General features: G+C 37.4%; 15 protein-coding genes across 15 annotated transcripts; 8 read left to right on the top strand and 7 right to left on the bottom strand.

Moving 5' to 3' along the window:
• The first annotated feature begins 697 nt into the window (after positions 1-697).
• Positions 698-2193, top strand: B0P05DRAFT_565688 (Alpha/Beta hydrolase protein). Its single transcript, XM_051580984.1, has 8 exons — positions 698-761; positions 862-879; positions 936-1180; positions 1226-1242; positions 1307-1374; positions 1442-1588; positions 1644-1789; positions 1843-2193. The coding sequence occupies exons 1-8, from the start codon at positions 710-712 to the stop codon at positions 2035-2037; spliced, it is 888 nt and encodes a 295-aa protein (XP_051429260.1). The 5' UTR covers positions 698-709; the 3' UTR covers positions 2038-2193.
• A 21-nt stretch (positions 2194-2214) lies between these two features.
• Positions 2215-3410, top strand: B0P05DRAFT_565681 (uncharacterized protein). Its single transcript, XM_051580983.1, has one exon. It carries the CDS (start codon positions 2255-2257, stop codon positions 3194-3196), a length of 942 nt encoding a protein of 313 aa, XP_051429259.1. The 5' UTR covers positions 2215-2254; the 3' UTR covers positions 3197-3410.
• An 839-nt stretch (positions 3411-4249) lies between these two features.
• Positions 4250-5267, bottom strand: B0P05DRAFT_565680 (ribosomal protein L30, ferredoxin-like fold domain-containing protein; the record flags this gene model as incomplete). Its single annotated transcript, XM_051580982.1, has 3 exons — positions 4250-4876; positions 5076-5187; positions 5257-5267. The coding sequence occupies 3 exons, from the start codon at positions 5265-5267 to the stop codon at positions 4250-4252; spliced, it is 750 nt and encodes a 249-aa protein (XP_051429258.1).
• A 1637-nt stretch (positions 5268-6904) lies between these two features.
• B0P05DRAFT_565678 (uncharacterized protein) lies at positions 6905-8795 on the bottom strand. The gene is made up of 5 exons (XM_051580981.1): positions 8608-8795; positions 8253-8560; positions 7977-8199; positions 7567-7926; positions 6905-7523 (listed from the first exon to the last, which is right to left on the bottom strand). The coding sequence occupies exons 1-5, from the start codon at positions 8702-8704 to the stop codon at positions 6943-6945; spliced, it is 1569 nt and encodes a 522-aa protein (XP_051429257.1). The 5' UTR covers positions 8705-8795; the 3' UTR covers positions 6905-6942.
• A 78-nt stretch (positions 8796-8873) lies between these two features.
• On the top strand, positions 8874-9392 carry B0P05DRAFT_592581 (uncharacterized protein; the record flags this gene model as incomplete). Its single annotated transcript, XM_051583007.1, has 2 exons — positions 8874-9060; positions 9106-9392. 2 exons carry the CDS (start codon positions 8874-8876, stop codon positions 9390-9392), a joined length of 474 nt encoding a protein of 157 aa, XP_051429256.1.
• B0P05DRAFT_582302 (uncharacterized protein) lies at positions 9389-9735 on the bottom strand (the record flags this gene model as incomplete). The annotated part of the gene is made up of 2 exons (XM_051582166.1): positions 9389-9507; positions 9552-9735. 2 exons carry the CDS (start codon positions 9733-9735, stop codon positions 9389-9391), a joined length of 303 nt encoding a protein of 100 aa, XP_051429255.1.
• Positions 9736-10034: 299 nt separating this feature from the next.
• Positions 10035-13773, bottom strand: B0P05DRAFT_592579 (CPSF A subunit region-domain-containing protein; the record flags this gene model as incomplete). Its single annotated transcript, XM_051583006.1, has 3 exons — positions 10035-10424; positions 10475-13503; positions 13548-13773. The coding sequence occupies 3 exons, from the start codon at positions 13771-13773 to the stop codon at positions 10035-10037; spliced, it is 3645 nt and encodes a 1214-aa protein (XP_051429254.1).
• Positions 13774-13886: 113 nt separating this feature from the next.
• On the top strand, positions 13887-15957 carry B0P05DRAFT_565673 (CwfJ C-terminus 1-domain-containing protein-like protein). Its single transcript, XM_051580980.1, has 7 exons — positions 13887-13929; positions 13977-14143; positions 14196-14719; positions 14766-15102; positions 15159-15580; positions 15624-15724; positions 15785-15957. The coding sequence occupies exons 1-7, from the start codon at positions 13907-13909 to the stop codon at positions 15921-15923; spliced, it is 1713 nt and encodes a 570-aa protein (XP_051429253.1). The 5' UTR covers positions 13887-13906; the 3' UTR covers positions 15924-15957.
• Positions 15958-16001: 44 nt separating this feature from the next.
• On the top strand, positions 16002-16917 carry B0P05DRAFT_519844 (ras-like protein 1). Its single transcript, XM_051575753.1, has 4 exons — positions 16002-16125; positions 16188-16262; positions 16331-16412; positions 16452-16917. Exons 1-4 carry the CDS (start codon positions 16068-16070, stop codon positions 16846-16848), a joined length of 612 nt encoding a protein of 203 aa, XP_051429252.1. The 5' UTR covers positions 16002-16067; the 3' UTR covers positions 16849-16917.
• Positions 16918-16934: 17 nt separating this feature from the next.
• Positions 16935-18074, bottom strand: B0P05DRAFT_592576 (uncharacterized protein; the record flags this gene model as incomplete). The annotated part of the gene is made up of 2 exons (XM_051583005.1): positions 16935-17932; positions 17978-18074. 2 exons carry the CDS (start codon positions 18072-18074, stop codon positions 16935-16937), a joined length of 1095 nt encoding a protein of 364 aa, XP_051429251.1.
• A 978-nt stretch (positions 18075-19052) lies between these two features.
• B0P05DRAFT_519841 (uncharacterized protein) lies at positions 19053-19951 on the top strand. The gene is made up of 2 exons (XM_051575752.1): positions 19053-19555; positions 19611-19951. Exons 1-2 carry the CDS (start codon positions 19177-19179, stop codon positions 19871-19873), a joined length of 642 nt encoding a protein of 213 aa, XP_051429250.1. The 5' UTR covers positions 19053-19176; the 3' UTR covers positions 19874-19951.
• B0P05DRAFT_565666 (uncharacterized protein) lies at positions 19846-22216 on the bottom strand. Its single transcript, XM_051580979.1, has 5 exons — positions 21919-22216; positions 21755-21869; positions 20750-21707; positions 20392-20700; positions 19846-20343 (listed from the first exon to the last, which is right to left on the bottom strand). Exons 1-5 carry the CDS (start codon positions 22075-22077, stop codon positions 19935-19937), a joined length of 1950 nt encoding a protein of 649 aa, XP_051429249.1. The 5' UTR covers positions 22078-22216; the 3' UTR covers positions 19846-19934.
• Positions 22217-22410: 194 nt separating this feature from the next.
• Positions 22411-24103, top strand: B0P05DRAFT_565663 (pseudouridine synthase). Its single transcript, XM_051580978.1, has 3 exons — positions 22411-22798; positions 22845-23536; positions 23596-24103. Exons 1-3 carry the CDS (start codon positions 22494-22496, stop codon positions 24009-24011), a joined length of 1413 nt encoding a protein of 470 aa, XP_051429248.1. The 5' UTR covers positions 22411-22493; the 3' UTR covers positions 24012-24103.
• Positions 24103-25195, top strand: B0P05DRAFT_519832 (uncharacterized protein; the record flags this gene model as incomplete). The annotated part of the gene is made up of 5 exons (XM_051575751.1): positions 24103-24243; positions 24298-24747; positions 24799-24871; positions 24916-25029; positions 25076-25195. Exons 1-5 carry the CDS (start codon positions 24128-24130, stop codon positions 25193-25195), a joined length of 873 nt encoding a protein of 290 aa, XP_051429247.1. The 5' UTR covers positions 24103-24127.
• On the bottom strand, positions 25186-26806 carry B0P05DRAFT_565656 (putative serine esterase-domain-containing protein). The gene is made up of 6 exons (XM_051580977.1): positions 26643-26806; positions 26519-26593; positions 26323-26469; positions 26089-26269; positions 25895-26036; positions 25186-25845 (listed from the first exon to the last, which is right to left on the bottom strand). Exons 1-6 carry the CDS (start codon positions 26760-26762, stop codon positions 25215-25217), a joined length of 1296 nt encoding a protein of 431 aa, XP_051429246.1. The 5' UTR covers positions 26763-26806; the 3' UTR covers positions 25186-25214.
• Position 26807: the final 1 nt, after the last annotated feature.

Here is a 26807-nt window from a genome sequence, read left to right as displayed (position 1 = left end):
AGTATTCATCTAAATTATTTACAAAAAAAAAGGATATACTTGAAGCTGTCACTTTATTTTTCTTTATTTGATTACAGAACCTTTGTGCACCTGCTAAGTCCTCAGGTTCATTTTTCATGTATTAGAAATAACTAAACTGCACTTAATAGAAAACTGAATAATTACCTATATCTTCTTTGCGCTTTATCAGTTAATCATCTCTATAGCATTTAACAAGTCTTTTTTTTCTATTTTCAAATTTTTATGTAGATGTAACTGCAGCTATCAATTGTATTTACTTGTAATCCTAAAAAGAAGCTATGTATTGTGTATAGTAAAATACTATGCTTTCTTTAAGCAATAATTTAAAGTAAACATTGGTACAAACAAAGTATTCCTTCATCTCTAGAATCTCATTTTCGAATGCAGTTGCCAATGTATGATATGATTTGGGAAATATGGTTCTATCATTTTCTACTTGACATATGATTCAAATATTTACTTCTCTAGTGATCTATAGCTGTGGCTATTCTTTTTTTAAGTTAACAGTTGTAGCTATGTTACAGCCTTTAGTCTAGTCCAAACCTCATTGTCATGATGATATTTGCTTTAGAAGCTGACTATGTAGCTTATAGAGTATTTCGTATTTGAAATTAAACACTGAGTATGAAATAGATTTCTCACGTCTATCATTTTCTCTTTCTCTCTCTTTCTTTCTTTTTTTTTTGTTATGCACGTAATACAATACCTATTTCTTCTATTATGCTCTAGTTTATGTTTAGGTAAGCCAAATACCTTATCAGCCCTCCGAACATAATTGTGGCTGAAAAGAAGTATTGTTTAAAATTTTAATTTATCCCTTTACTAATAATAACCTTGTAGCAGTACAACAAAAGCCTGGTAAATACAGTTTTTATGTGACACCTTGTAATATCAACTAATTTAATGCCAACTAGTTGTCTTATGGCACGGTATGGGAGACGACTGTTGTAATCCTGATTCTATGGGAAGAATAACTGAGCTTATCCAACGTCGAATCCCGGGAATCTTTGTTCATAGTATCAGAATAGGCGATAATGTGGATGAAGATCACAAAGCAGGATTTTTTGGGAGAATTGCTGAGCATGTAGACAAAGTTTGTGAACAGTTGAAGAATATGCCTGAGCTAGAAAATGGATTTAATGCTGTTGGATTTTCTCAAGTAAGTAAACAAGGTTATTGGTAAAATAAATCCAAATTATATTAGGGCGGATTGTTCTTGAGGTACCAGTAATTTTGTGTTTGCTTCTTGGTTCTCATTCCTTTCATATTTACGTATATAATACAGGGCTTACGTTGAAAGATGTAACAAACCGGTAGTACATCGGTTGATAACCTTTGGTTCTCCGCATAGTGGTAATTGTTTAAGCCATAACTTTGTTTTTCTTTTGAAGCTCATCGTAATGGATGAATGAAACTTTAGGTGTATCTGACATTCCAAACTGTATGAATCCTAAGGACTTTGCATGCAAACTCATGAGATCTATGGTACGTGGAGGTGTCTATACAAACTATATTCAGGACCGAGTTATTCAAGCCCAATATTATCGAGACCCAACCAATGAAAAAGGTAAACAAGAGCTAAAAATAATATTGCTTTCATACAAATCAACTCTTGCTGTTAGGATATTTAGAAAGAAACAAATTTCTGCCTGAGCTGAATAATGAAAACATACTGAATAAGAAATATAAAGATAACATTTCATTATTAGATAGGTTTGTTATGATCCGCTTTAGTCAAGATGCGATGATCAAACCTGGCTATTCTGCAGTAAGTGCGCATAAACAAACAAACTCTTTGGCAATCACTTATTTGTTTATTAGTGGTTCTGGATAGATAACGGAGATCATGAGCTCATACCATTACAAAATCGTACAATGTACACAAATGATTGGCTCGGATTAAAGTCTTTGGATGATACAGGACGTCTAGAATTTTTGGTGTGTCCAGGGCAACATGTAAGGGGATTCAAAAATAAAGAGAGGAGACATAGAGATATGGTAATTGACGACGTTTAATTTCTCCTAGATGCAAATAAGCGATGAATACTTTGATAAACAAGTGATTGAACCATACTTGGTCGAAGAATTGCATATGTTTCAACAATCCCCACTATAAAAAAAAGCTTCAGCCATTTTTTTTACTATAAAAATCATTCAAATTTCTTTTTTGATTTCTCTCTTTCTTTTGTCTTTAATACATATTCCCTTTTGTAACATTATATACATACCAAGAATGAAAGCATTCGTATTGTTATTATTATTTATATCAAGAATTTTATTGGTACATTCATTACCAGTATTTTCTTCATCTTCAATAATAGCCATCACTACAGAATCAGTTCAAAATAGCTCACCAGATAAAGATATGACATCAGTAGACAAGACACAAACGTCACTTCCAACAAACAGCAGTAATAGCTGTCCTGATACAGACTTCAGTATACCAGTTGAAAGATTTGCACAGCTCGTATCCACACATTGGCAGTTTGATCATTTGGACTCAATAAAATCTGGCACATACAGGATCATTTCAGAAGAATTTCAAAAACACATTAGAATTTCTATAGAAGAAATAAAGAATCCTTCAGAAGAACAACAGCAAAGGGCAAGCAATATAAGACAAAAGTCGTTTGGAATGATGGCGGCATCTGCTTGGGATATGATGGATCTAGAGATACTTCATGCACAAATCTTCGGGGCTATTCAAGCACATACAGAAGGAAGCCTGCACATTGCATGGGATAGATTAGCAGATAAACTTGGACAGCCTGCATTCGACAGCTTTATTCGAGATGCTTCATTAAGACATTGCTCTTCAGAAGATGGTGATGGTTTATTAAGTTCAAATTGTTTGAAAGACAACGCTTCTCAGTTATCTCGCGAATTAGACGATTATATTTATCAGAATTTAATGCAATTTTTTACAGCTCTAGATCAAGATGTTCTACCAAAGATGCTAGCAAATACATCAAAAGATTTATCGGACGTTTTGAATTATTTTAACCGATTATTCTCCAGCGGGGATCGCCAACAACTGTATCTCCATGTCACACCATGGATGCAAGAAGTTGATTATCTAAAGTCAAAATTGCTACCATTGCTAGACAAGTCTACATTGATTGACGATCATCTCTTTGAGTTTTTTTCTAGCTATGCTTGTTTATCCAGGGCTTAGTTTTATTTTTAGAATTAAAGTACTTTTTATACACATTATACCATATTTAACTAAGCCAAAGCCTGATTGAAATGTATTAAAAGAAGCTGCAAAACGAATAAATAAATAATGATAGCCTATATATCACTTTCTCTTCTTTATGTACACAAAGCCCCTTTCCTATGTACCAAAAGGATGCTCCTACTAGCCAAATAATAATAATAATAAAAATGCCCCAGTTTAAATTGTTCTCTCCTATTTTTATCCTAAAGTTGAAAATGAAGCTATTCGTGTTACTCCTTATTCCTTATTACGGGTTTGCACAACGTCGAATCATTGTGATACATGTATCATTCTCCATTGTTTATGGCGATAAAAAACTGTCAAAGGAACAAAGGGACAGTATAGGGGATTCTAGGAAATGTCATTCTTTAGACAGCCAAATTTAAGGCATTATCTAGCAGAATCTGTCTACGAGCTTTAATTTCTAGTAGCTGACATATATACACAAAGTTTGAGCCTCAAGTAACCACAAAGGAGAAATATGTATGTGAGATTATCAAAATAATTACTGTTCTTCGTCAAAAGTAACTGTGAATATTTAAAATTAAATCATAATCAAACCATAATATGAAAGTGCTTGTCTATGCGTATGTATTTCTCAATTGTAGGTCTAGAAATTCATGTGCATTTTATGGAACACTATTCTTCATTATATTCCTGTTAAAAACATCCCTCTTCTTCTCTTCTTCTTACAGCTTATCTCCTAGTTTTTCTTTTTTCTTTGTGCATTTGTTTAGACGAAATGCTCCTAAGTTTTTTTTTCTCTTCTTCTTATGCTTCTACATGTATCTGTTTCCATAACAAATAAAGACTTTGCCCCCCTTTTCAATCAAAGAAAACTGAGTATTTTACAACAATAAAAAAAATGAGAGCTTCTCCCTTACCAGCTTCAATTCTGTCTTACAAGAGGCTGGGTTATGAAAATTGTGGCTCATCTACTTTAGTCAATCACATTTCTCTCTCTTTGCATGCATGCACAATATTACATCCCAAAAATGACATGTTTATTACTTAGTTCATGGATTGAACCAACTTGTTGATGAATTGTTCACGGTTACCAGTGTCACCACCTTCAACGTAGTTGAGGAACTTACGTTCTCTCCACAAGTTGTTGGGGTTGGACAACTTGAAGGGCCAGAGGAAGTTAGAGGCTTCCTTGAAGTGAGGACCAACAGTGGCAATTTCGTGGATGAGATCTTCAACACAGATGATGTTGTGCTTGCCAAGGGCTTGTTCAATAACAGAGTTGTCATGGATAGGGATACGTTGCTTGTTGACCTTACCATAACCACGCTTGTAGATCAATTCACGGATGGTCTTCAAGTTGGGGTAACCATAGGCAACATAGGGTTGAACCAATTGGAGCATCTCAGAGGTAGCCTTGTTGAGACGGACAAAGACACCGTTGTTGATTTGGAGGAGACGCAAGAGTTGGAGAACCTTACGGGGCTTGGGGGCAATGTTGTTGATACCACGAACACGAACAACAAAGACGAGCTTTTCTTGGGCAGGAACGTAGTAGTTACCTTGAGCCTTGGCTTGACGACGGAGACGGATTTCATTACGGGCAGCAGCCTTGTATTCAGCATCGTACTTGGCAGCACGCTTGAAGAGCTCGCGTCTTTTGGCAAGCTTAGCCTACAGTTATTGTTAGCTTGAGCTCTTATATATACAAGACTAATGGAACAAATGAAATAAAGAGAGAATCAGCCCCGAAAGATGGTTAACAAAAAGACATCATCGAGTGCAATCTAGTCCATGTGGGTTGTACCCCATTATCATCATGTCTTTCTTTCTTTCTTTTGTTTTTCAATTAGCCCTGTCAGACAATACTTGCCTTACGAAGTTCGGCCTTCTTGGAAGCAGCAGCTTCAGCAGTCTTGGCAGAGGCCTTGTTCTTCTTCAAAAGAGTTTCGGGAACGAGAACATCGTTGGCGGCAGGGATATTGCTATTGAAGAATTAGTTAGCGTCAATAACAATGCTTTTGTTTCTAAAAAATGCGATGTCGATTACTTACTAGGCAACCATTTTGAATAATACCGTGAAAAGAAAGAACTTTTTTTTTGTCTTTACTACAGATCATAAAAAAAATTCAGCATATAACGTTCTTGTGGCTTATCCTGTCAGAGACAAACAAAAGTTAGCTGTCAAACAAAAAAACGCAGCCTATATAAACTGTATTTGCTCTTAAAGCAAATGCGATTATAACAAGAGCCAGATATTTAGAAGTTGAACTATTTTGTATATATCAATGAACAAGTTCTAAAACATGTCGACTCATCCCCCTTTACAATGTTCCTTCTCAGTAATCACAACTGAGTCCTTTGTCTATAAACAAATTCATTTCTCTTCCTTCTTATTTTATTTGCTCTTTGTAAAATACTTACTATCATCGCCTCAATAGAATAAGCATGTTTGCATGAAAGCTGCCATTTTTCCTTTGTTTTAAATCAATAAACACAAAACAAGTCTGATGCTGGATCATGGATTCTTGTTTGAACTATAGACAGATACATTCAGGATTTTCAAACATTTGTGATATTTTTCAATTACTTACAGTATTCATATCCATAGTAAAAAATACACATAATTTGTCGCTACTAAATAACTTTTGATTCCATTTGGCACATTACGCATTTATATGCTTTTTAATCCTCAATTTATACTTTTTTCAAGCATTAAACTTATCATACAATTTTGAATCTTGGACTGGATTTTATTAAATAGACCTCCAGCATAAACTACCTTTCTCTTTTGAATAAAGTTGGCAAACGATTTATTAGCATAATAATAACACTAACAGTGGATTGGGAGCCCACTGCAGGTGCGAGTGTTTTCAAAATAAACCATCATTTCTGCCTTTTAATTCCCGTCTTTTGAGTTTTCTATGTTTGAGCATACCTAACATATTTATACAAAATCATTGCAAGTTTTGAAAAAGCCAAAAATCATCATTTTGCCCTTATGATATTCTTTACAAAATCTTCATTTTTCACTATTTTGCGATTTGTGAGCGACAGAGACATTGTAGACATAAGATGACTTGGTGCGAATTGCTTTTCTAAAACTATAGAATACACTCAAAGCGTTAGATTTGTAAAAGTACTATAAAAAGTGTATGTTACGGCTCAAGAACAGAAAATACGTTTTAGAAGGATAGCTCGCTATCTTGATATTCAAAATGCTGTGTTTTCTACACCAATAGATGTAACTTGTCTATATCTACCAGTCTTTTTAGCTCCTCGTTTTTAGACACTTTTAGCCCATCATTTCTTTTGAATTTCTAGATTCCTTGATTTTAGTTTTTGACAAGAACATACTAATTTAAACTCAGAATTTCTTTAAGGGACACTCCACTCACACCAAGCTTTAAAGCATTATGAACAAAATCATAGATGACAATACCATCCAATCCTATCCAGATACTAAAGACAAGTGAAGCTAAGCTATAATAGTCATATTTTAGTCAATTAATTGCTTGAATGAAGAGCTATAAGTGGGTAATACTGTCATTTTTACCAAGTTCGATAAAGAAATCTTCCATTGCTTACGTTGTGGTGTATATCATTCTGATACTATTTTTATTGAGCACAGCTACCTTCGATATCGCTTTACTCAAGCTATCCATCCTATTCTTACTTCTCAGTTGATAGTAATAATAATAACATGGCGCTAAAGTGTTTATTAAATGCTAGTGCTAACATTAGAAATAAGTATTTGGTGTTTTGTCAAGACATTCTTTCATGATATTTTCCAAGTCCAAAGAGTGAAATGAAGACACATCAATCTGTGGCAGTTGTCCTATATCTAAAGTGGACATCAATTCATGAGTTGGAGAAGGTTCAGGGTCTTGTCTTGATATAAACATGGACTGGCGAATGGATAATATAGATTGTCTATTTGTTCCTTGTAAACTAACCACACTATTTCTGAGATTGATAGTCTGATCTTCCTCTTGTTGTTGTTGTTGTTGTTGTTGTAATACGTTTTCTGCTCCTTGTATTTCTGTTGAAGTAGAACCGCGAGCTTCTTGTGGCTGTACTGTGGTTTCTGTATGCGAAGGAGAAGCCAAAGATCTGTTCTGTTGTTCAATAGTGATAACAGGTGTACTGATTGGCAGTTCAACTGCTTGACCTATCTTTCGACTCCTAAACATCGCTAAAGGCATAAACAATTCAAACCAATGACTCATCACAGCCAATTCTTTTTGTCCATGTTGATTGTCAAGCGAACAATCAAATTTACAAATTGGACATTCACCCGACTTGGAAGTCAACCATGGATCTAATTCATTTAGAATAACAAAAGACCGTATGTCTTATCTTACCTATACATACGCAATGATATTCATGATGACAAGGTAATTCACGTAGTTGGTCACCTATCTTGAATGCTTCAAGACACACAACACATACATTGTTCTGAGACGCATGATGGATGTGTACTATGGAATGCTTTTTAAATAATGTCTTTCGCCAAGTACCCAAGGCCAATGTGTCTTGTTTTCTGTCATCTTGAGTCGTAGGCAAACAATCCACTGTACGGGTAGGAAACGTATGGAGTCTTGAGAGATCAATCAAAGGCTTTCCCATAGGCAAAAGGTCTCTGAGGTTAGGCTGAATAGGATGGCGTTCGACACTCTGTTGAAGCTGTTGTCCTTTTTTCCACATATAGATATGCATGGCCACTAATGTCAAAAAGGGTAAGACGATGTCACTCCTTTTAATATCGCTTTACCTGAAAATATCACACTTGTGCCTAATATCACAATCATGACTAATAAAGTCAACTCCCAAGCTGTTGCATGCGTATTACGAGCAGGAATTAAAGTGACACGAACAACAGCGATTCGAGATGTATTTGTTTGAGGTAAAGAAACGATTTTCTCAAGTTGTGCGCCTAGATTGGCATCTACGTTATATGCAGGTATTTTGATATGTTTGTCTATCAAAGATACTCCCTAGCACACGATTAGATCGATCATAAAGAAAAAAAAAAAAAAAGGGCACAAACCTCTGCAGGATTGTTTTCTTGTATCGCATCATAGACAATGACACCTAATGCACCTTCCATTTGTGCATTTAGAATACGTTCAGTTAGAGAACAGTCACCACCTTCCTTCTTCTTCATGAGTGCTATACTGGATATATTCAATTGGATCAAACTAGAACATGGATCTGCTTTATGGTATAAAATGCCTGCTGTTGTACCATTCAGGTGTGCTAGTGGGACATGATCGAATGGATAGACTACATCAAATATGTGTGGTGATGGCATGTCAGACTGAATTAAGGTTGAATTGGGATAAAGCCAAACTGTATCTATCATTAAAGTTTGTTAGCTGATACATGTATTCAAGGGCTTTTACCTTGAATAATCTCTGCATTTTTCGCTTGTAAGAAAATACCAGCTTCTACAAACGAATGTAGCCAAATCAGACACAGTATTAGTTGATACGTTTTCATAGAATACAACAACAAAAAAGAAAGAGAGAAGAGGAGCAATCCTTCTGCTTCTCTCTTTCTTTTTTTAAAAAAAAATAGGAGGAAGATTTTGCCCGTTTAAAGAGCCCTTCATTATTTATGCATCTCCTCCATTTTCCCATCCTATTTTTTTTTTTAAAAAAAGAAAATAATGGACGTTGAATTGAATGCACCAGAACAGTTTCTATTATGTAACAATGAAAAGTGTTCAACTGCTTTTAAATACTTGGATCTCTCAGTTCATACAATAGTCGATGGTCCTGATCCAAGAGATCATCTTGCGAATGAAAGAAACTTGTTAACTTGGATAAGAACAGGCACTACCCTGGCTTTGATAGGTAACTAATTTAGAAGGAAAAATACCTATAGACTAAGCAAAATAGGTTTCATGACATTGTTGGATATGCCAACCAAGAACTTTGCACCTTCTTATAGTCTACCATGGACTCAGGGTGCTGTCTCTGTGAATGCAAACATTCTTTCTTATATCTTTGTTGGACTAGGATTTACGTGTTTCATCTATTCACTCTATAGCTACTTTAGAAACCAAAGACAGATTGTCAAGAGACTCTTATGGGTAGGTCATGGTTGGTTAGGATATGCAGTGGCAACCATAATGATGATCTTTGTTGTGTTTATTATGGTCATGGCATTAACTGAAGTGCCTTAACTTCTCCTTTCATTGGCTAGTTTGGACATCATGGCTTGATAGATCATTTTCTCTCTATCATCCATCTTTTTGTTAGCAGAAGATACTTTAGCTAATTCTTGTTTCACCAATGCGTCTAATAAGGCATCAATAATAATAATCATTAGCATTTGTTGTTACCTTCAGGGTTTTGTTTCAAGACATCTTCAAGCAATGTCTTTGCTTGTTCTATATTTTCAAGGCGTAAATAAGCTTGTCCCATTCTGAATTTGGATTTCGTATTTGTAGTATCCAATTCGTGTGCCTTTTTTGCATAAAACAAGACACGCTCCCATCGGTTCTGTTTTGAAAAGACAGCAGACATGTTATTGTAGATCATCACAAGTTGTTCATGACTCTTTTGTTTGAATTCACTTTCGTACTTTTGTCCTCCTACTGCTTTTAGATGAAGAAGTGCATTATAGTAGTGTGTTAAGGCTATAGATTGATAAGTACTTGAGAACTACTTGTCTATGTTTTACCCTTCTTGTAATCTTGTGCTTTAAAGGCTTGATTGCCTTCTAAACGTAATTCAACACCTTTATCAAATGTAGCTTGAGATGAATCCATCAAAAAAAAAAAAAAAAAATAGAAAAAAAAAAAAGACGTGTTCATTTTATTATTTTAGAATCCTGAACGCATACGGATATCTTCAATCTTCTTTTGTACATCAGCAACAGATCGTTCTAATTCTTCAGCAATCATACGCCTCTTTTCAGCAGGCAAAGCATTGTATTGTTCACATAAATCACCGTCAATGACATTCTTGACAGGTGCGTAATAACTTCGATAGAGTAAATGTTCTCTTCCAGCAAGTGGAGATGCTTCTGCACGCATATGCATTTCAAGCATTTGAAAGAACTCGACATCTTCTTTAGATAAAAAGGGAACATAGATTGAAATAGCACCTAAAAGGGAAGTGGTCAACAACACTTCACGACCACCTGATAAAAGAGCAGTGCGATGAATAGATGTGATGATATCCCCTGCAAAATATTCACAAGCACTTTCCACCTAATCTTTTGTTAATGATCTCTTTCATATGTCTATCTCTTTATCTGTACCTTATTAGGAGCACCTTGAAGGTATCCCTTTTCATGATAAATACGATTGCCTGTTGTATCCTCATCTATTTCTCGAGAAATAGTGTGTGGTAATCGAGTCACAAAAAAGTTACCAAACTTATCACCACCAGCAATGGTATCATAATCCACCATTGTAGACGCTGTCATCCAACGAGGCACTGTATCATCTGCAAATATCACCAGACGATTATCAGCATGTTTATAGATCACATAATGCACTGATTCTTGAACATCTGTCGCAATGATACGATGGCCTTGGTTATGCAAAGACACAATGCAGTTGGGAAACGTCTTGGTCTCACACTTTCTCAACATCTTCTTCTTACCCATATCATAAATACGAAGTGCTTTGCCTGCACCGACTAATAAACGACCTTGGAAAGCAAGCAGAGCATGAGGCACTTGATCAATCGGTGTACGATGAATAAACGTCAGGCACAATTGACCGTCTTGACCTTGAACGATACGATAGACACGCAAATAGCCTGCTGTACAGCCACGAGGCTGTAATGTCACATCTTGGCCTGTGCCTACCACAATGAACTGCTCTGCAGGGTCTGTGGCATGAGGATTGTGGCGGAACTGAACCATGGCCACACTAAAGGCCGCTTCATTCTCGTCCAGTTCAATCGTCTGTAGCGTAAGGCCTTGGAAAGGCTCAATCAGACGAATACAACTAGCCCATTGACCAGGCTTGTTGCGTACATGACCAAATTGGACAGGGTCCAGGTGCGTGATATCAGGGTCAATCTCAAATCCTTCTTGTTCCTTGTCATGAATACCTTGTGTCTTGGCTGCATCAGAGTAAGTAGCGTGGTCACTTTCCAAGACCACAAACGTACGTGAAGGTGGATGAAGAGCGAATTTGCGTGGTGTGTATTTGAGAGGAATAGAGACCTGGTTGAACACATTACCGAGTTTTTCAACTGTAAAGATACGAAGTGTGTTGCCTGCCACAGCCACCACACCTTCAGGACATTGTTCACTCACAAACGCACTACCGTATTCCAGCATTTCATAACTGAGGGGAGTCAAGTACAGTCTGTTCTGGAACGTATAGCTTACCCAAGGTTTGGTGGACAAGGCCAAGACAGCAGGCAATCCTTGAATAAGGATCTTGAATAACTTGACGCTCTTTGGACCCAGGAATCGTGTACGCGTATCTGACAATTGACCTGTAATGGTGTCCAGAGCAGTACGCAACAAGAGACCATTGGACATACCGATATTGAGATACGTCGTACCATGGCCTAGCTCAATGCCTGTGTCCATCATTTCCACAATGCAAAGACTGGAAGGAACGCCTTGTAATGCTTGCATCGACACAGGTTCGAGACAAGCATCAGGATCCAAACTCAAGATGCGGACTGTCTGATCTTCACAACCGATAGCCAAATAACGCGATCGCTGTCTTCCTTCAGGCACATCACCCAAGGCCAAGGCAGAAATGGCAGTCGACATCTGTTTACGTTCTTGATGTTCATTCAATTGACCCATGGTGTCCAATTCAAAATAGACAATTTCACCATTGGATAAAGCAATCGCAATCTGACGGCTGTTGGTAGCTGCTTCCATGATCTTTTGACCTGTAGGTGCTTTCCATTCATTTACTCGACCCCCTGCCAAGATATGTCGAATACCCTTGGGATGAACTTGAATAAGGGCATCATCACCCATCTGTTGGACAGCCAAGGTGGGTTCCTGTGTCAAGAAGCCAGTGTCTTGTACTTCTTCTACAGTCTCACCAATCGACAACACAAGGGTAGCGTTTGCAAAGGAAACAACGATATAGGCATGATAAGCATCTTCTGCCTTCAGCTTCGTTGTCCAGACAGCACTTGGATTACCTGGCAATTCACTGACAGCCAGCTCAGAAGCCTCTAGACCTTGGTTCAAGATACGGAATGTGGATCTGGACCCTCTACCACAGATAGAATAGATACGAGGGGTTTCTTCATCTGCCAAATTCAGTACTTTAGCATCCATCAGGGGAGCCATGGAGCTCAATTCGTCTACAAGCGAGAGGTTCTTTAAGGGACGTGGTTTAAAGTAAACCAAGGGTCTTTCTTCTTGTTCTGCTTCTGCTTCCATATAATCTGCAGAAGAGATTTCTGGGTCATCGTCATCATCACCAAGGCTTTCAAAGAAATAGTGATGGTGGTTTCCAAACTCATTAGCCACAAACAAGAACCCGCTCTTCAGAATACAGAGTGAAGTAGCAATAGGAATCGTATCAAAATACTTGATTGTCAAACCATTCACAGCACCTTGATCATGGTCCATAGTGACCTTGTAAAGATCGCCTTCTTCTGACTGTAATAAGAAAAAGAATTGGGTCTTTTTATCCACACGCATACGATGGACTGCATATGTGACAATGATGATGCCGCGTGTAGGGTCTTCAAGTGGTTGAGCACGGCGAGGAATAGGGATACGTAGTTCTTCTAGTTCAGGATGCTTGTAAGCAATGAAATTCTCGCTGCAGACCAAAACACCTGAAGGTCCATCATTACCACCAGGCACAGGAATCAACAGATTCGCTTGACGGTCCACAGGTTCGCTCCATTTTCGAACGACATGATTCAAGCCCAAATCAAGTTCATAGTACGTCAACATCTTTTCTGCTTCTTTGGCTGCTTGGCCTGTAGGATCACTATCTGCATCTGTATAATCGACTTCGAGACAAGCAAACATGGGGTTTTCAAATCCAACATCGACAGCGACAATATGATGATGTACTGTATGACTCTTATGTGCTTCTAGTGGTGAAGAAATAGTCAGGTTGGCAGCTGAATCACGGTTCAAGATATAGACCAATTTTTGTTTCTCGACAGCACCAATCATGACTGCACGTCCCTTGGGATCAGCAGCTAAATATTGGCCAGGCACAATACGACGACAGCCTGTTTTACCATACGTTTCTTGATGAATTTTATCAAACGTGTTTTTGGTAGGATTGTATTCTAAAATCACAATACGACCTGAATCAGAACCCACCACAATATAATCTAGTATGGGATGAGTATACATGCATGTCGTATCTTCTGCTTACCTTTGGTGCCACCTGTTAAACGAAAAGGAGCTATAGTACGAATAAGTCCAAAACATTCGTGTGAGAGAACAGTATGTACTTTGCCAGATGTGGCATCGGGTTTTAATAATTCAAGACGTGTTTGTCGAGCCACAATAATTTCTTGTTGACGCGTGCCCGAAAAATTACCATGAATAGCTTGGTTAATGGCAGTGGATGGATTGATGGTCAGATTATACAAAAACATCGCGTCTACAATAAAGAAAAAAAAAAAAAGAAAAAAGGAAAAAAAATAGACACTTTGTATCTGGTTTTAAATTGGTGGCTTGCGTATGTTTGTTCATGCTTTTTCTTTCTTTCTTTTTTTTTTTGTATAGATCATGACAGAGGACAATATAAAAGTGTAAGCATCATGGAGTCATGCAATGCCTAATTTCCCTTCTTTGTTAGTCTTGTGACAGGTTCTACCTATGGTAAATTTAAAGAATTGTTTACCAAAGTAAAGCAAATACACGAAAAATACGGTCCTTTTCATGTCCATTTGTGCACAGGTGATTTCTTTGACGCGGACACACCTCAAGCATCCATTGATGCCTTGTTACATCACCAAATAGATAGTAAGTTTGTTTTTGCAATAACTCATCATTCATGTCTTCTTTTTTTTTTTAGTTCCATTGACCACTTATTTTATCAATGGCAGCCAACCTCTTCCAGACATGGTACAAAAGCACTTGGAAGCAACTGACGGAGAACTTTGTCCCAACCTGTATTATCTCGGTAAACAAGGTGTCTTGACTACATCAGAAGGACTTCGAATTGCATTTATTTCAGGCCAATCAAATGAGACCGAATCGTCTGCTTCTGCTTATACACAAGCCGATGTACAGAAATTATGCTTGACTCACATACCTGTCAGTTCACCACCTGGCGTGGACTTACTGCTGTCTTATCAATGGCCTGAAGGGATTGACAATCTCAGTCAAGCACCCATTCATCCATCTGATTCGTCTCCTTGGATAGCTGAATTAGCCACTGCTTTAAAACCTCGGTATCATTTCGCTGCTTCTCATCCTCAGTTTTATGAGCGAGAGCCTTACAAGAATATCATGGCTGGATTACCCGAGGAAAGACCTGCACTACATGTCACTCGATTCATTGGTCTGGGTCATGTCTTGAATACAGAAAAGCAGCGTGTAAGTAGAAAGGATGAGCATATGGCGCATCTAACATCTCGACCAGTGGTTTTATGCGTTTAATTTAGTACCCCTTTCAAAATTACCTAAAGAGGCATTAGAGACCTTACCAGACAATACAACAGAATGTCCATTTGTGTCAAATAAACGCAAATGGGTGGATCAAGAGGAAGATCAAGGCTTCTTTTGGTCCAAAGAAGCCAAGCGAGTCAAAGGCAGTCAACCACCTCCTGGCTATGTCTGTAAACGATGTAAAGTAGAAGGTCATTTTATTAAAGATTGTCCTATGGGCAACACAACTCCTCCTGAAGGTTATGTCTGTAAACACTGTCAAGGATCAGATCATTTTGTGCATCAATGCCCTCATACAACCAAGCCTACCTGTAAGTATCACGTAATATAGACCATACTGATACCCTCTCTTCTTTTTTTTTTTTAGTGGATTCTTGTTGGTTTTGCTTAGCAAATCCAAAACTAGAGAAGCATTTGATTGTATCGATTGGAAATGAACTCTACATGACACTTGCCAAGGGACCTGTGATTTCACAAGGAGGTGTACCAGGCAAAGGTCATGTTTTGTTGATTCCCATTACACATTATCCTACATTTGGACTTGTTCCACAAGAATCACAAAAGGATGTCATTACAGAATTAGTCAAGTACAAGAGCAGTCTTCGTCAGTTATTTAATGCTTATGATCAAGACATGGTTGTGTTTGAAGTCTCAAGAGATTCTCAGCGTGGTTTATCCCATGCTCATTTACAAGTAGTTCCTATTCCTAAAGACAAAGCAGATCAAGTGGAACGAGTCGCAAGAGAATTGGCTGCTGCTCATCAGGTTGAATGGGTGGATAAAGTGCCTGTAAGTGAAATCAACTCAATACAGTCATGCTCATTACTTGTAGCAAAACCCTCGTATTCCTTATTTTAAGCTGGATTTACCTAATGGTCAATCTTTAGTGCATGTAATACAGCCTAGAGAACGCTTTAATTTACAGTTTGGAAGGTACAAGAAAAAAAAAAAAGGCTTGTGAATGAGTGATAGATACTGATACTCTATTTCTAGATTGGTAGTAGCCACTGTATTAGGTTTACCTGAAAGAGAAGATTGGAAGGCTTGTAGTGAGACAGAAGAAGAAGAGAAAGAGAATGCTACACTTTTTAAAGAAGCATTCAAAGCCTATGATTTTTCTTTAACTCAATAAAATCCAAGAAATAAAAACGCCGCTTAAAAAAAAACTGCCTTATGGAGTGATCCTTTTTTTTTTCTTTTTTTTTTTATTATTCTTTCTTTTTATTTATATATATATATATATATAACTACACTTATCTCGGTCTAACTCTATACTATGTCTAAAGCTTCTTCTTTTGTACGTGAATACAAGCTGGTTATGGTTGGTGGCGGTGGTATGTAATCTTCATCATCATCTCGAGAAAAAAAAAAAAAAAACTAAATACAGTTGAATAAGGTGTTGGTAAATCAGCCTTAACTATCCAGTTTATTCAGTCTCATTTTGTGGATGAATATGATCCAACAATTGAAGGTAAATTTTATATACATATATAAATATATAAATATATACAAATGTAACACAAATTTTTTTACTATTAGATTCATACCGCAAGCAATGTGTCATTGATTCAGAAACTGCTTTGCTTGATGTACTTGATACAGCTGGTCAAGAAGAATACAGGTAATTGATATCTATATCATATTAAACTAAACTTATTAGTGCTATGCGTGAACAATACATGAGAAATGGTGAAGGTTTCTTATTAGTCTACTCCATTACATCCCGTATGTCATTTGAAGAAATCTCAACATTTTATCAACAAATTTGTCGTGTAAAGGATCGTGATTATTTTCCTATGGTATTGGTTGGCAACAAGTGTGATTTAGAGACAGACAGACAAGTGTCTAGTCAAGAAGGCCGAGATTTAGCAAAGACATTTGGGTGTCAATTCATTGAGACTTCTGCAAAACAAAGAATTCATGTTGATGACGCCTTTTTTGAAGTTGTTCGTGATATTCGTAGATATAACAAAGAACAAGAAACACGGGGGCATGATCAATTTGGCATTCAGGATGCTCCTGATGTTGCTTCTGACAAGTGTTGTGTCTTGATGTAAAACACCCTTTTAGTATTTATTTATTCCCTCTATTTTAGACACATATAATAAAAATGGATAAAAAGCATGTGTACATCTGAGTATATTTATTTAAACATTTTGTTCATTAGCTGAGAAGCCATGGCACCAAAATCAGTACCATGTTGTTGTTGTTGTTGTTGGTTACCAGAAGTAGGAGGAGGATAGTAGTTACTATTATTCTGCTGTTGACCAGAAGAAGGATAGTAGTTATTATTGTTTTGCTGATGACCAGAAGAAGAAGAAGGAGGAGGAGGATAATAGTTGTTATTGTTTTGCTGATAACCAGAAGAAGAATGATTGTTGTTGCTGTGTTGACTAGAATTACCATGACCTGAAAGAAGAGATCCTACCATAGCACCAACACCACCACCACTAGAAGAACTATGTTGTTGTTGTTGTTGTTGCTGATGTTGACCACTATTGGAACCACCCATCAACATACCTAACAAACTACTAATAGCAGCACTACTACCACCACCACCACTACTACTACTACTACCGCCATGTCCACCAGCAGCATTGGATTGCTTGGACATGTACAACTTCATGGCCATCATCGCAGCTTGTTGAATGGCTTGGGACTTACCAGTGTCATTCTTGTTGGCATGACCTGAACCAAACATCTTGGCTGCTTGTTCCATAGCCATCTTGATCATGTCAGCCATACCACCGCCTGTTTGTTGAGATCGCTGCAGTGCATGTACAGCAGCAGCATTACCTACTGCATCAGGTGAATTGGTTTGACTGGGGTCTCGCATCACTTGTTCATAGGATTCTTGAGCAGCGCGGATTTCATGGTCTTGAGCAGGTTGATGACCAGACATGTTGGACATGATGTTAGAATAAGTAGAGTCAATAGTGGCACGGTCATCACCATCAGGTTGAGGATAACCATAAGATGATTGTGGTTGAGAATAGCCTTGAGAAGGAGCAGGATAACCATAAGATTGTTGTTGTTGTTGTTGTTGAGGATAACCATGAGAAGGGCTAGGATAATCATACGATTGCTGTTGAGGTTCAGGAAATCCATACGATTGTTGTTGTTGTTGAGGTGGTGGATAGCCTTTAAATCAATTAAGTACTCGTCAAATTTCATGCAAATAAATACCATAGTTGTTATTGTTATTGCTATAGCCAGCATTACCTTGGTAACCGGTAGATTGACCTCCTTGATAACTAGCAGATTCACCTTGATTGTAATTCATGTTTAAGTTGTGAGAAGAAAAAAAAAAAGTATAAAGTACACTAAATAAATCACGTGATACATTACATAGATGTCCCCCCAAAAGAGTGATATCACAATGAAACGTATTTGAATCAACAATAAGGAACGGCAATAAATGCCTCCTCTAGAAAAAAAACAAGCTTATGAATCACCAATTATCAACAAACTCTATCTAAATAGATTATGAACATCTATTGAGATAACACCTTGCTAAAAGAAAATACAAATAAACCCCCTTTTTTTACAGCCAAATTGCTCTATGTTTGGGTCTATGGTGAGGCAGATAGTGTTTTATGCAACCGCAATATTCGGTTATATGTTTGGGGTGTATTAAATATCTAGAAAATAACAATTCCGTACTAGTTGAATGAAGTTACTTTTACTTTTTTCTGGGTTTACTCAACTCATAACTCTGCTTCAGGATCTGTTATCACACTTTTGGCCGCCATAAACTTGAATATATCAAGTTTTCATATAATAGAGAAAGCCATGTTTTGATATTAATAGTAAAGCTTATTTGCGAAAAACTCTTTAAAGAACAATAGCAGAAATTTGCTTGAGTTTTTTTTTCTCAATTGCCCTTCATGCTTACTCGAATTAGTATTATGATATTTCAATGAATAAAATAAGCTGAGAAGCAGAATCTTGAATGTAAACAAGTCTAACAGGTATTGACTCCTTTAATCAAGTCAAAAATAATGTGTCTTTTCTAATGCTGGCTCCTCATGTGAAAAGCGATCTCTTGAAGATATCACCTATTGTAACGAGCATAATCTACGAACCTTTTCTATTATTGAGGCTTAAAAAAAAAGAAAAGAGGAACTTCATATGACTATGATTTATTTGTTTAAAGCAAGGCTTTCATATCTGCTTTTATCAATCATGTCTGCATGGTTTGGTCTTTTTAAAGCATTGTTTATTAATACATATCTTTTCTTGGATCTTGCAAAGCCTACTAAGAACATTTGACCTGGCCTATTTTTAACATGTCTGTTAAAATGATATATGAGAAAGGTGTATATATATACATTGCTCTTATAGAAGTATATATTCCACTATTTTCTATTGTGTTCTAACTCAAGATGAAAGTAATTGTTCTCGTTCTCGGCGCTATCGTGAGTGGTACTCTCCTTCTTGCTGAAGAAAGCATTTCAACTACTGCTCAACCCACTCAGAGTGTCAATGCCTCTGGCACCACGCCTAAAATAAATACTACTGTTCCTGTATATGAATGGATATATGGATATAATGCAGGTCATCCCAACCCTGATTATTGCAAAGGCTTCAAGATCGAGAGTCCTGTGCTTGATCATCTTGCTTTTGAAGCTATTTCCATTCAACAAATCAAATGGTCTGTGAATCAATCACAGCTTGTTCCTGGTAAAGAACCCAATTCGATCTATCGTATTCGTGTCTTGAGCTTTGCAAACTCTAATGAACAAGTGATTGCTGAAAATATCGGTAAAACATGAAAAAAATCTCCTATCCAATCAACTAAGATCTATTGACTCTCTAGCTATCTATCTTAAAGGCAATTCTGGCTCAGTCCTTTTCCCTCTTCAGGTAGAAGACTATTCGGGCTATTACAAGTATCGTGTCATGGTCAACTATGGTAATGAAACTATCCACTGTATCTATGAATCTGTCCCTTTCCGTATCATTCAACAGCCTGAAAAGACATTTGATCTTACCCCTTATTATGTTCCTTATCAAGGTGCTGTCTTTTCTCAAGACCCTCAAGCTGGAATGACATTTCATGCAAGCCAAACTGTTGAATAAATAAATACAAAGTTTATTTTTTTTTTAAAAAAAAGTATTGAAGTACTATTGAATAAATCGTCTATGCTTTTTTACGTGTCATTTTTATATTGGAATACTCTGCTTCACTAGCAGAGGCAGTTGTGTAGCCTGTTTTGTCTAAAAAGTAAAGCAAATTTTCTGAATCTGAGTCCGAGTCTTGCTTTGTCCAATTGAAGATTTTGCTATCATCCAACAAGGCTCTTGCTGTGTCTGTTAAGAACTCGTTTGCGATTTGCGAGAAGGTTCTACCACCTTCAGCTAATTCAGAAACGGATTCTTTGCTTGTATTGTCGCTTCTGAACACATTGTCAGGATCAAAGTCACTAAAGACATTGGGACCAATTTCATTGATGACTTTGGTAATATCCTGAGACAGCTTTTCTCTTAATTGGCGCAGGTTAGCTGTGCTGTCTGGATCTACCAAGGCAAGGTATAAAGGACGAAGTGATCTAAGAAATACAGTCAGATAAAGATCGTGGTTGATCAGCACCACTTACTTGAACACATCTACTCCATTTTCTGCAAATCTCATAGATGCATAACTTACAAAAGGAAGCATAGTCCATGTCAAGAAGGGATAAAAAATGGTTTGAATCCAAGATAGATGAGATTGAAGACAGATCCAAAGCACAATTAAAGTATATAAACCATACAATGTAGGTAGTAATACAAGGCCGACTAAAAATTTCCATGTAGCTAATACGTCTCTACCAGCAATCTTGACACTAGAAGAAGCCAATGCTTCTTTAGCCTTTTTAGCACTCAGAGCCTTTGCGGTGATAACAATAGGCAAATTCAGAATAGATCTACATAAAAGAAACATGAGTGCTGATTGACATGACAAACATATTTTACCCTGGAAATGATAATAAACCCCATACAACTAACACACCAAAACGATAGCACAACAAGAAAAACGTTCTCCATTCTCTCAAGTTGATATCGGGTACTTGATGGTCTCTTAAGCCATGATACTTGAGTAACTGGTTGTAAGCCAACACTTTTTGCTGTAGATCAATCACACGAGGATCGTCTTTATACAAGTTGTATCCAATCACAAAACGACGATTCAAATCCACCACTTGAGCAATATGCAATTTGCGATGTGCTGGTTTATACAAGCGACGAGCAGCTTGAATCACCATTAATGTCTGGTCATTTGCTGTATTGACAGTGACAGCTTTCAATGCACAAAAAATAGTATCCAACAGATTTGAACAAGCTTCTCTTTTCAAGTCGCCACCTTGTTTGAACTGCTCAACTAGGTTAGCAGGGATAGTGATAGGGTTGCCAAATTCAATAACAGCACGAGAACGGAACCTGTGTGCATGAAAGTAATTTAGGCCACAAGGGACAATCTTAACATCCAAACCAGGATATTTAGCCATAGCACCTAAAGCCATGATAGTGACACCTGCTTTAAAAGGTAACATCTCATTCCGATCATGGCTACCTCCTTCAGGGAAAATGGTGATACAGCGTCCATTGTTTAATTCTTCATAGACACGCTCATAGACGCCATCTTGATCAATATGAGGTAAGCATTTATAGGCAGTGCCTTGTTGCTTTGTCAGGTGCTCTAAAGCTTCTTTTTCTTTAGGAGCAGATTTGATCACAAGTTCTGTGTCAGAAATGACTTGTTCGATTTGTAACTTGCCAGCATTGCGAGGTAGAATGATGGTATCTAAAGGACGAAACTGTTGAGTGAATTTGGTGTCGAGACCATGAATACGAAGTGGGTCTGATTTGGGATTCAACAAATAAATACGGCCAATACCAGCCTCTGCTAAATCTTGAGGTCGCATGACGGGAACTAGAGAAACAAGTCAGTCTATAGACCATCAACAATGTATGCCTTACTTGGGTGCACAAGACTCGCAAGAAACCCAATGCCTTTTTGCTTCATAGATTTGGCAGCTATTAGAAATGATACTCGTCTATTACATTCACGCATAACAATAAGGGGGTCAACAAACTAACAAAACAAATTAGGAAATTAGATACAACACTATGCTTCTTCTTACTTGGTTGGCGTGGGGTGCAGCTACAAAAATAAGTGGGCCTTCTGCTGGGATCTTGTGTGAACCTCTCGGTCTTATTTCTCGAAAAAAGACGTCGAGCATGACATTAAATATCCAAAGTGCACAGTCATACAGTAAGTCTGCTCTTCCTTTGTTTTTCATATTAAAGTATGGAGAGAAGAAAAAAAAGAAAAAGAAAACTGACACTGTTTCCCGGTTTCTAACCACTCATGTGGCGGGGACGATCAGAACAAGAATGCAATGGAAACCGCAAATGCAGTCACGGTGAACACGATTGATTTTATCAGTTCATCTTAGTGCCCTAAAGACATGCTTATTGTATTGCAAGAAATGACTTATACATAGATACCATTCTCTCTTCTATTTAACATGATAAAAAAGGGAGAATCAATCATTAAGATCATTCTGAATTTATTCTAACAATAAGCACATTCGTTTCATCAGTTTTGATTGGCCAACTACATTGAGACAGTGGTTCTAAAATTTTTTGCCGGCTAAAAAGAAAAAAAAGTTTGATTTATTTCTTTCCTTGTCACCTTCTTTTGTATATATACGCTATGGGCATAGTCTCTTCCAAACCCAAACCTGAAACAGTCACCACAACAACCACAGAAACGACTGTGAAAACCGTCATAGAGGAGAAGAGTATGAAGCGTGCTTCTCCTGCTGATCTCGAAAAGACAAATAGCAAGAAAAAAAAGAGACCGTTCAAAGGCAAAGAAAACAAGAAAAAGAAGCACTGCCACCAAGGCGAGCTTGAACAAAGACCTGAACATTTAGGACCCAAGGAACCTCGTATTCCTAAAAAGAAAGTAGCCCTTTTGGTAGGCTTCAATGGCACTGGCTACCAAGGCATGCAAATGTATGTTATTTGAATAATATATGTTAGTTGAGCTAACACGAATTAGTAATCCAACTGCTGTTTCTATCGAGGGCATATTGTTTGAAGCTATGTGCAAGGCCAATGCTATCTCTAAAGATAATTCGGATGATCCCAGAAAATCCGCTTGGATGCGAGCTGCACGCACAGACAAAGGTGTTCATGCTGCTGGCAATTTGCTATCACTCAAGATGCAGATTCCCGAGGATTATGATGTGGTTGAACGCATCAATTCTTTCTTGCCACCTCAAATTCGTGTTTGGGGCTATGTTCCTGTGATTCGTTCTTTCCATGCAAAGAACTTGTGTGACGCTCGGGTGTATGAATACTTGTTGCCTACCTGTGCTTTTATGGCGCCTGAAAAGAAGGTTATCACAGATCAACCTACATTTGATAACGACATTGTGCTTTGCGATAACCGTACTTCTGAACCTGTCATTAAATACACCACACGCAGCTCTCCAGAATTGATTCAACAAAGACATGACTACAGAGCTACTCCTGAGCAACTTGCTACATTTAAGCAAGCCTTGGCTTACTTTGAAGGCACACATAATTTCCACAACTATACCAATGGTAAATCATTCAAAGACAAGAGTGCACAACGTTATATCATGAGTATCAGAGTGTCAGACCCTATTTATATTGATGGCTCAGAATGGGTCAGTATTAAGTTACATGGACAATCGTTTATTTTGCACCAAATTCGAAAAATGATTTGTAAGTATATACATATATATATATATCAAAAGAGATGCATAAAGCTCAAGATAAATTAGCAATGGCCATGTTGGTAACTCGCTCAAAAACGCCACTCTCTTTGATCCCCAAGACCTTTGAAGAAAACCGCATCAATATTCCCAAGGCACCTGCTCTTGGTCTCTTATTAGAACGTCCTATCTTTAATGTCTATAACGAAAAGATGCGTTCAAGAGCAACAGAAGTAGAGCGTGCTGAAATTGACTTTGATATCTACAAGGACCAAATTGAAGCTTTCAAGCAGGAATGGATTTACAAGAAAATCTTTGATGCTGAAAATCACGAACATGTTTTTGATGGTTATTTGACATCTTTAGATGCTCATATTGGACCTGATTATGACTATTTGAACCCTGAAGGTGTTATTCCTGACGCTTGTCTTGTTCAAACTAAATTCAATACTAAGGCTGCATCAGACGATGAAGAGGAAGAATAGACATGTTACACATGGTTTATGTAAAATTTATGACTAAAGAATAATACCACGCTTATTGAATAAAAAAGTGTGTCTCTCTCTTTTTTTCTTTATTTCTTTTCTCTCTTTTTATACTTATGACTTCTGCTGTTGATCGCGTTACTCAGCTCTTGGGCCACTTGACTAACGTCAGTCCTGCCCTTAAAGACAAGGTTTGTATTGTCACAGGTGCTGGCTCTATTCACGGTATTGGGTAAATCAAAAATGATTTGCATAGTAAAGATTCTCATGTAATTTTCTTTTTCAGTCGTGCTACTGCTATTTCACTTGCTAAGCGTGGTCCCAAGGCAATTTATGTGACTGATTTAACGCTAAACAACCTTGAAGAACTCGCTAAAGAAATCGAAAGCACATACAAAGTCAAATGTATTCCTCGTGCTGTAGATGCCACCAGCACTTCTGCTGTCACTAGTATTATCAACGATGCATTGACCGAATTTGGTAGATTGGATGTGTTTTTTGCAAATGCTGGTGTTGCTACAGGCACTCGTCTTCAAGACGAAAATGCTGAATCATTTATGGAAATGATGCGTATCAATGCATTAAGTTGCTTCTTGGCTGTCAAGCATGCTGGTGAAGCCATGTTGAAGTTGGGTGGTGGTAAACAAGAGACAGGAGGCTCTATTATTTGTACTGCTTCTGTTGCTGGTATCCGCTCTGGTGCTGGTTCACCTGAATATTCTGCTTCCAAAGCAGCGTAAGAGATAGTAGATATATCAACATTGTCACTCATGCATGTCTTGTCTAGTGTGATTAACCTATGCCAAACAAGTGCATTCCAATTTGCTGGCACTAATATCCGTGTGAATGCTATTTGTCCTGTAAGTCTGTTGCTTGACGTTTATGTCGACTCATTTTATCATAGGGCTTGATTGAAACTGGTATGACTAAATCCACTTTTGATTATGCTCGTCAAAGAGGCTCTGCTCATAAAATTGGCCAATTGAACCCTACAAAGAGATACGGTGTTGCTTCAGAGGTAAAAAGAAAGAAAAGAATGGCAGATTGTATCTCATACTCTATAGATTGCTCATGTTGTTGCCTTCTTGGCTTCTGATGAAGCTTCTTATGTCAATGGCCAATTCATTGCTGTTGATGGTGGCCTTTCAGCTAGTCTCCCCGTTGTTCCTGGAAAATTCCATTAATAAAAAAAAAGGTGCTTTATTATAAAGAGAGATATGTGGTATCTAGGAAATGTTGTATAGTAGCCATTCCGCCTTCTGCGGCATACATTTTTTGTCTACAGACAATACTTCCGTGTGCATTAAATCCTCTGATATAAACCCAGACTCGCTCCCATTCAAGTTGACTCAAGTTTTGATGAATACGTTTTGTTGTTTCGTCCAATGCCAATGGCTTCAAGTCTTTTTCTAAAGATTTTCCTGGCTTGATCTTGTAATCAAATGGACTGATGGTTGTCTTACTGGCTATATCATCTTGATTTAAAGGTGAATCACTTTCACCGGGTATGTTTACGATATCTAAAGCACCAGCCAAGATACCACCATCAATATATTGATCTCCTATACTTGGCTGTCTGCTTAGTTCGGCTGGTTTTGGATGTTTAGTTTGTTGTTTCAATAGTCGAGAAGTACGATATCGACTGATAAGTCCTTGCGTGCCAATCACCGAGAGAACAATGGTAAGCCAAATAGGCAATAAAATGGGCGAGAGACAAAAGAAAAGCAATTGAAGAGCATATCTTTTGATCGGTGTCTTTCTCTTTTTCTTTTTATAATTAGGACCGCGAGCATCAAATGCTGTAATAAGCGACATGTACTTATCATCCATGATACTATAGTTGATGTGAGTTTTTTTTTGTTTGCCTTAATGAACTTGCTTACATGTCTAGTTTTCCTTTTCTGTCATAAAAGCAATCCAATGTTTCAATGCCTGCCGTCCAATAAGGCACAGTACGATCATTTGCTATGTTTGCATACACTCTTCTTGTCTTAAATTTGGACAAGTATTTAAAATAGACTTGTTCTAATAAAATACACTCATAAATACAGCCTTTTGTATATATGTTCTTCTTTACCTGGATCAGACATCACTTCTAATGCTGGCATGTTTCTTTTTTTATCCAATGTGTCGAGTAGTTGCAATTGTTCTCCAGACCGAGATACTAACCTTCCACTAATAAAGTTAAAGACACGGTTAAAAGCATTAGAAGAAGGTACTTTGACACCCATATGAGGTGTAGCAAATGTGATGAAATACTAAAGAATAATCATGAGTTCTTATGCAACCATTATATCAATTATTATATTACGTCAGGCTCAACCGTATCAAACAGTCTTCTTTGGCCCAAGACACCGATAGCATATCGTACAATCAACCCACCTAATGAGTAACCAATCATGCTGATCTTTTTGACCGTTTTCCCCTCTTTGCCTAATCGAACAATCATCGATTCAACCTATACTCCTATGATTGAGTTTGCTAAACCAATTGATGTCGTGACCTACATCATCTGCTAATCTTTCTCCACAAATATCCACACCATCATACGTATATTTGGTTTCATTCACGCTTGAATTTAACTTTTTTTTTTGAGAGGTAAGTATCTTTTCATGTCATGTTTATGCTTACAATATGAACACTGTCATTGTATTGTTTGGCTATTTGGTTTTCAATATATTTCATATGGTTCTTATTGCCCCATAATCCATGGGATAAGACAATAAGTGATATGTCTTGCTTTTTCGACATGTAACAATAATAACAACGATGGTGACAGAAAAAGAAAGGAATCTA

This window comes from Gilbertella persicaria (genome assembly GCF_025201335.1).
Source record: "Gilbertella persicaria strain CBS 190.32 chromosome Unknown B0P05scaffold_82, whole genome shotgun sequence".
Taxonomy (NCBI): Eukaryota; Fungi; Mucoromycota; class Mucoromycetes; order Mucorales; family Choanephoraceae; genus Gilbertella; species Gilbertella persicaria.
This window is presented reverse-complemented; position numbering and strand designations above follow the sequence as displayed.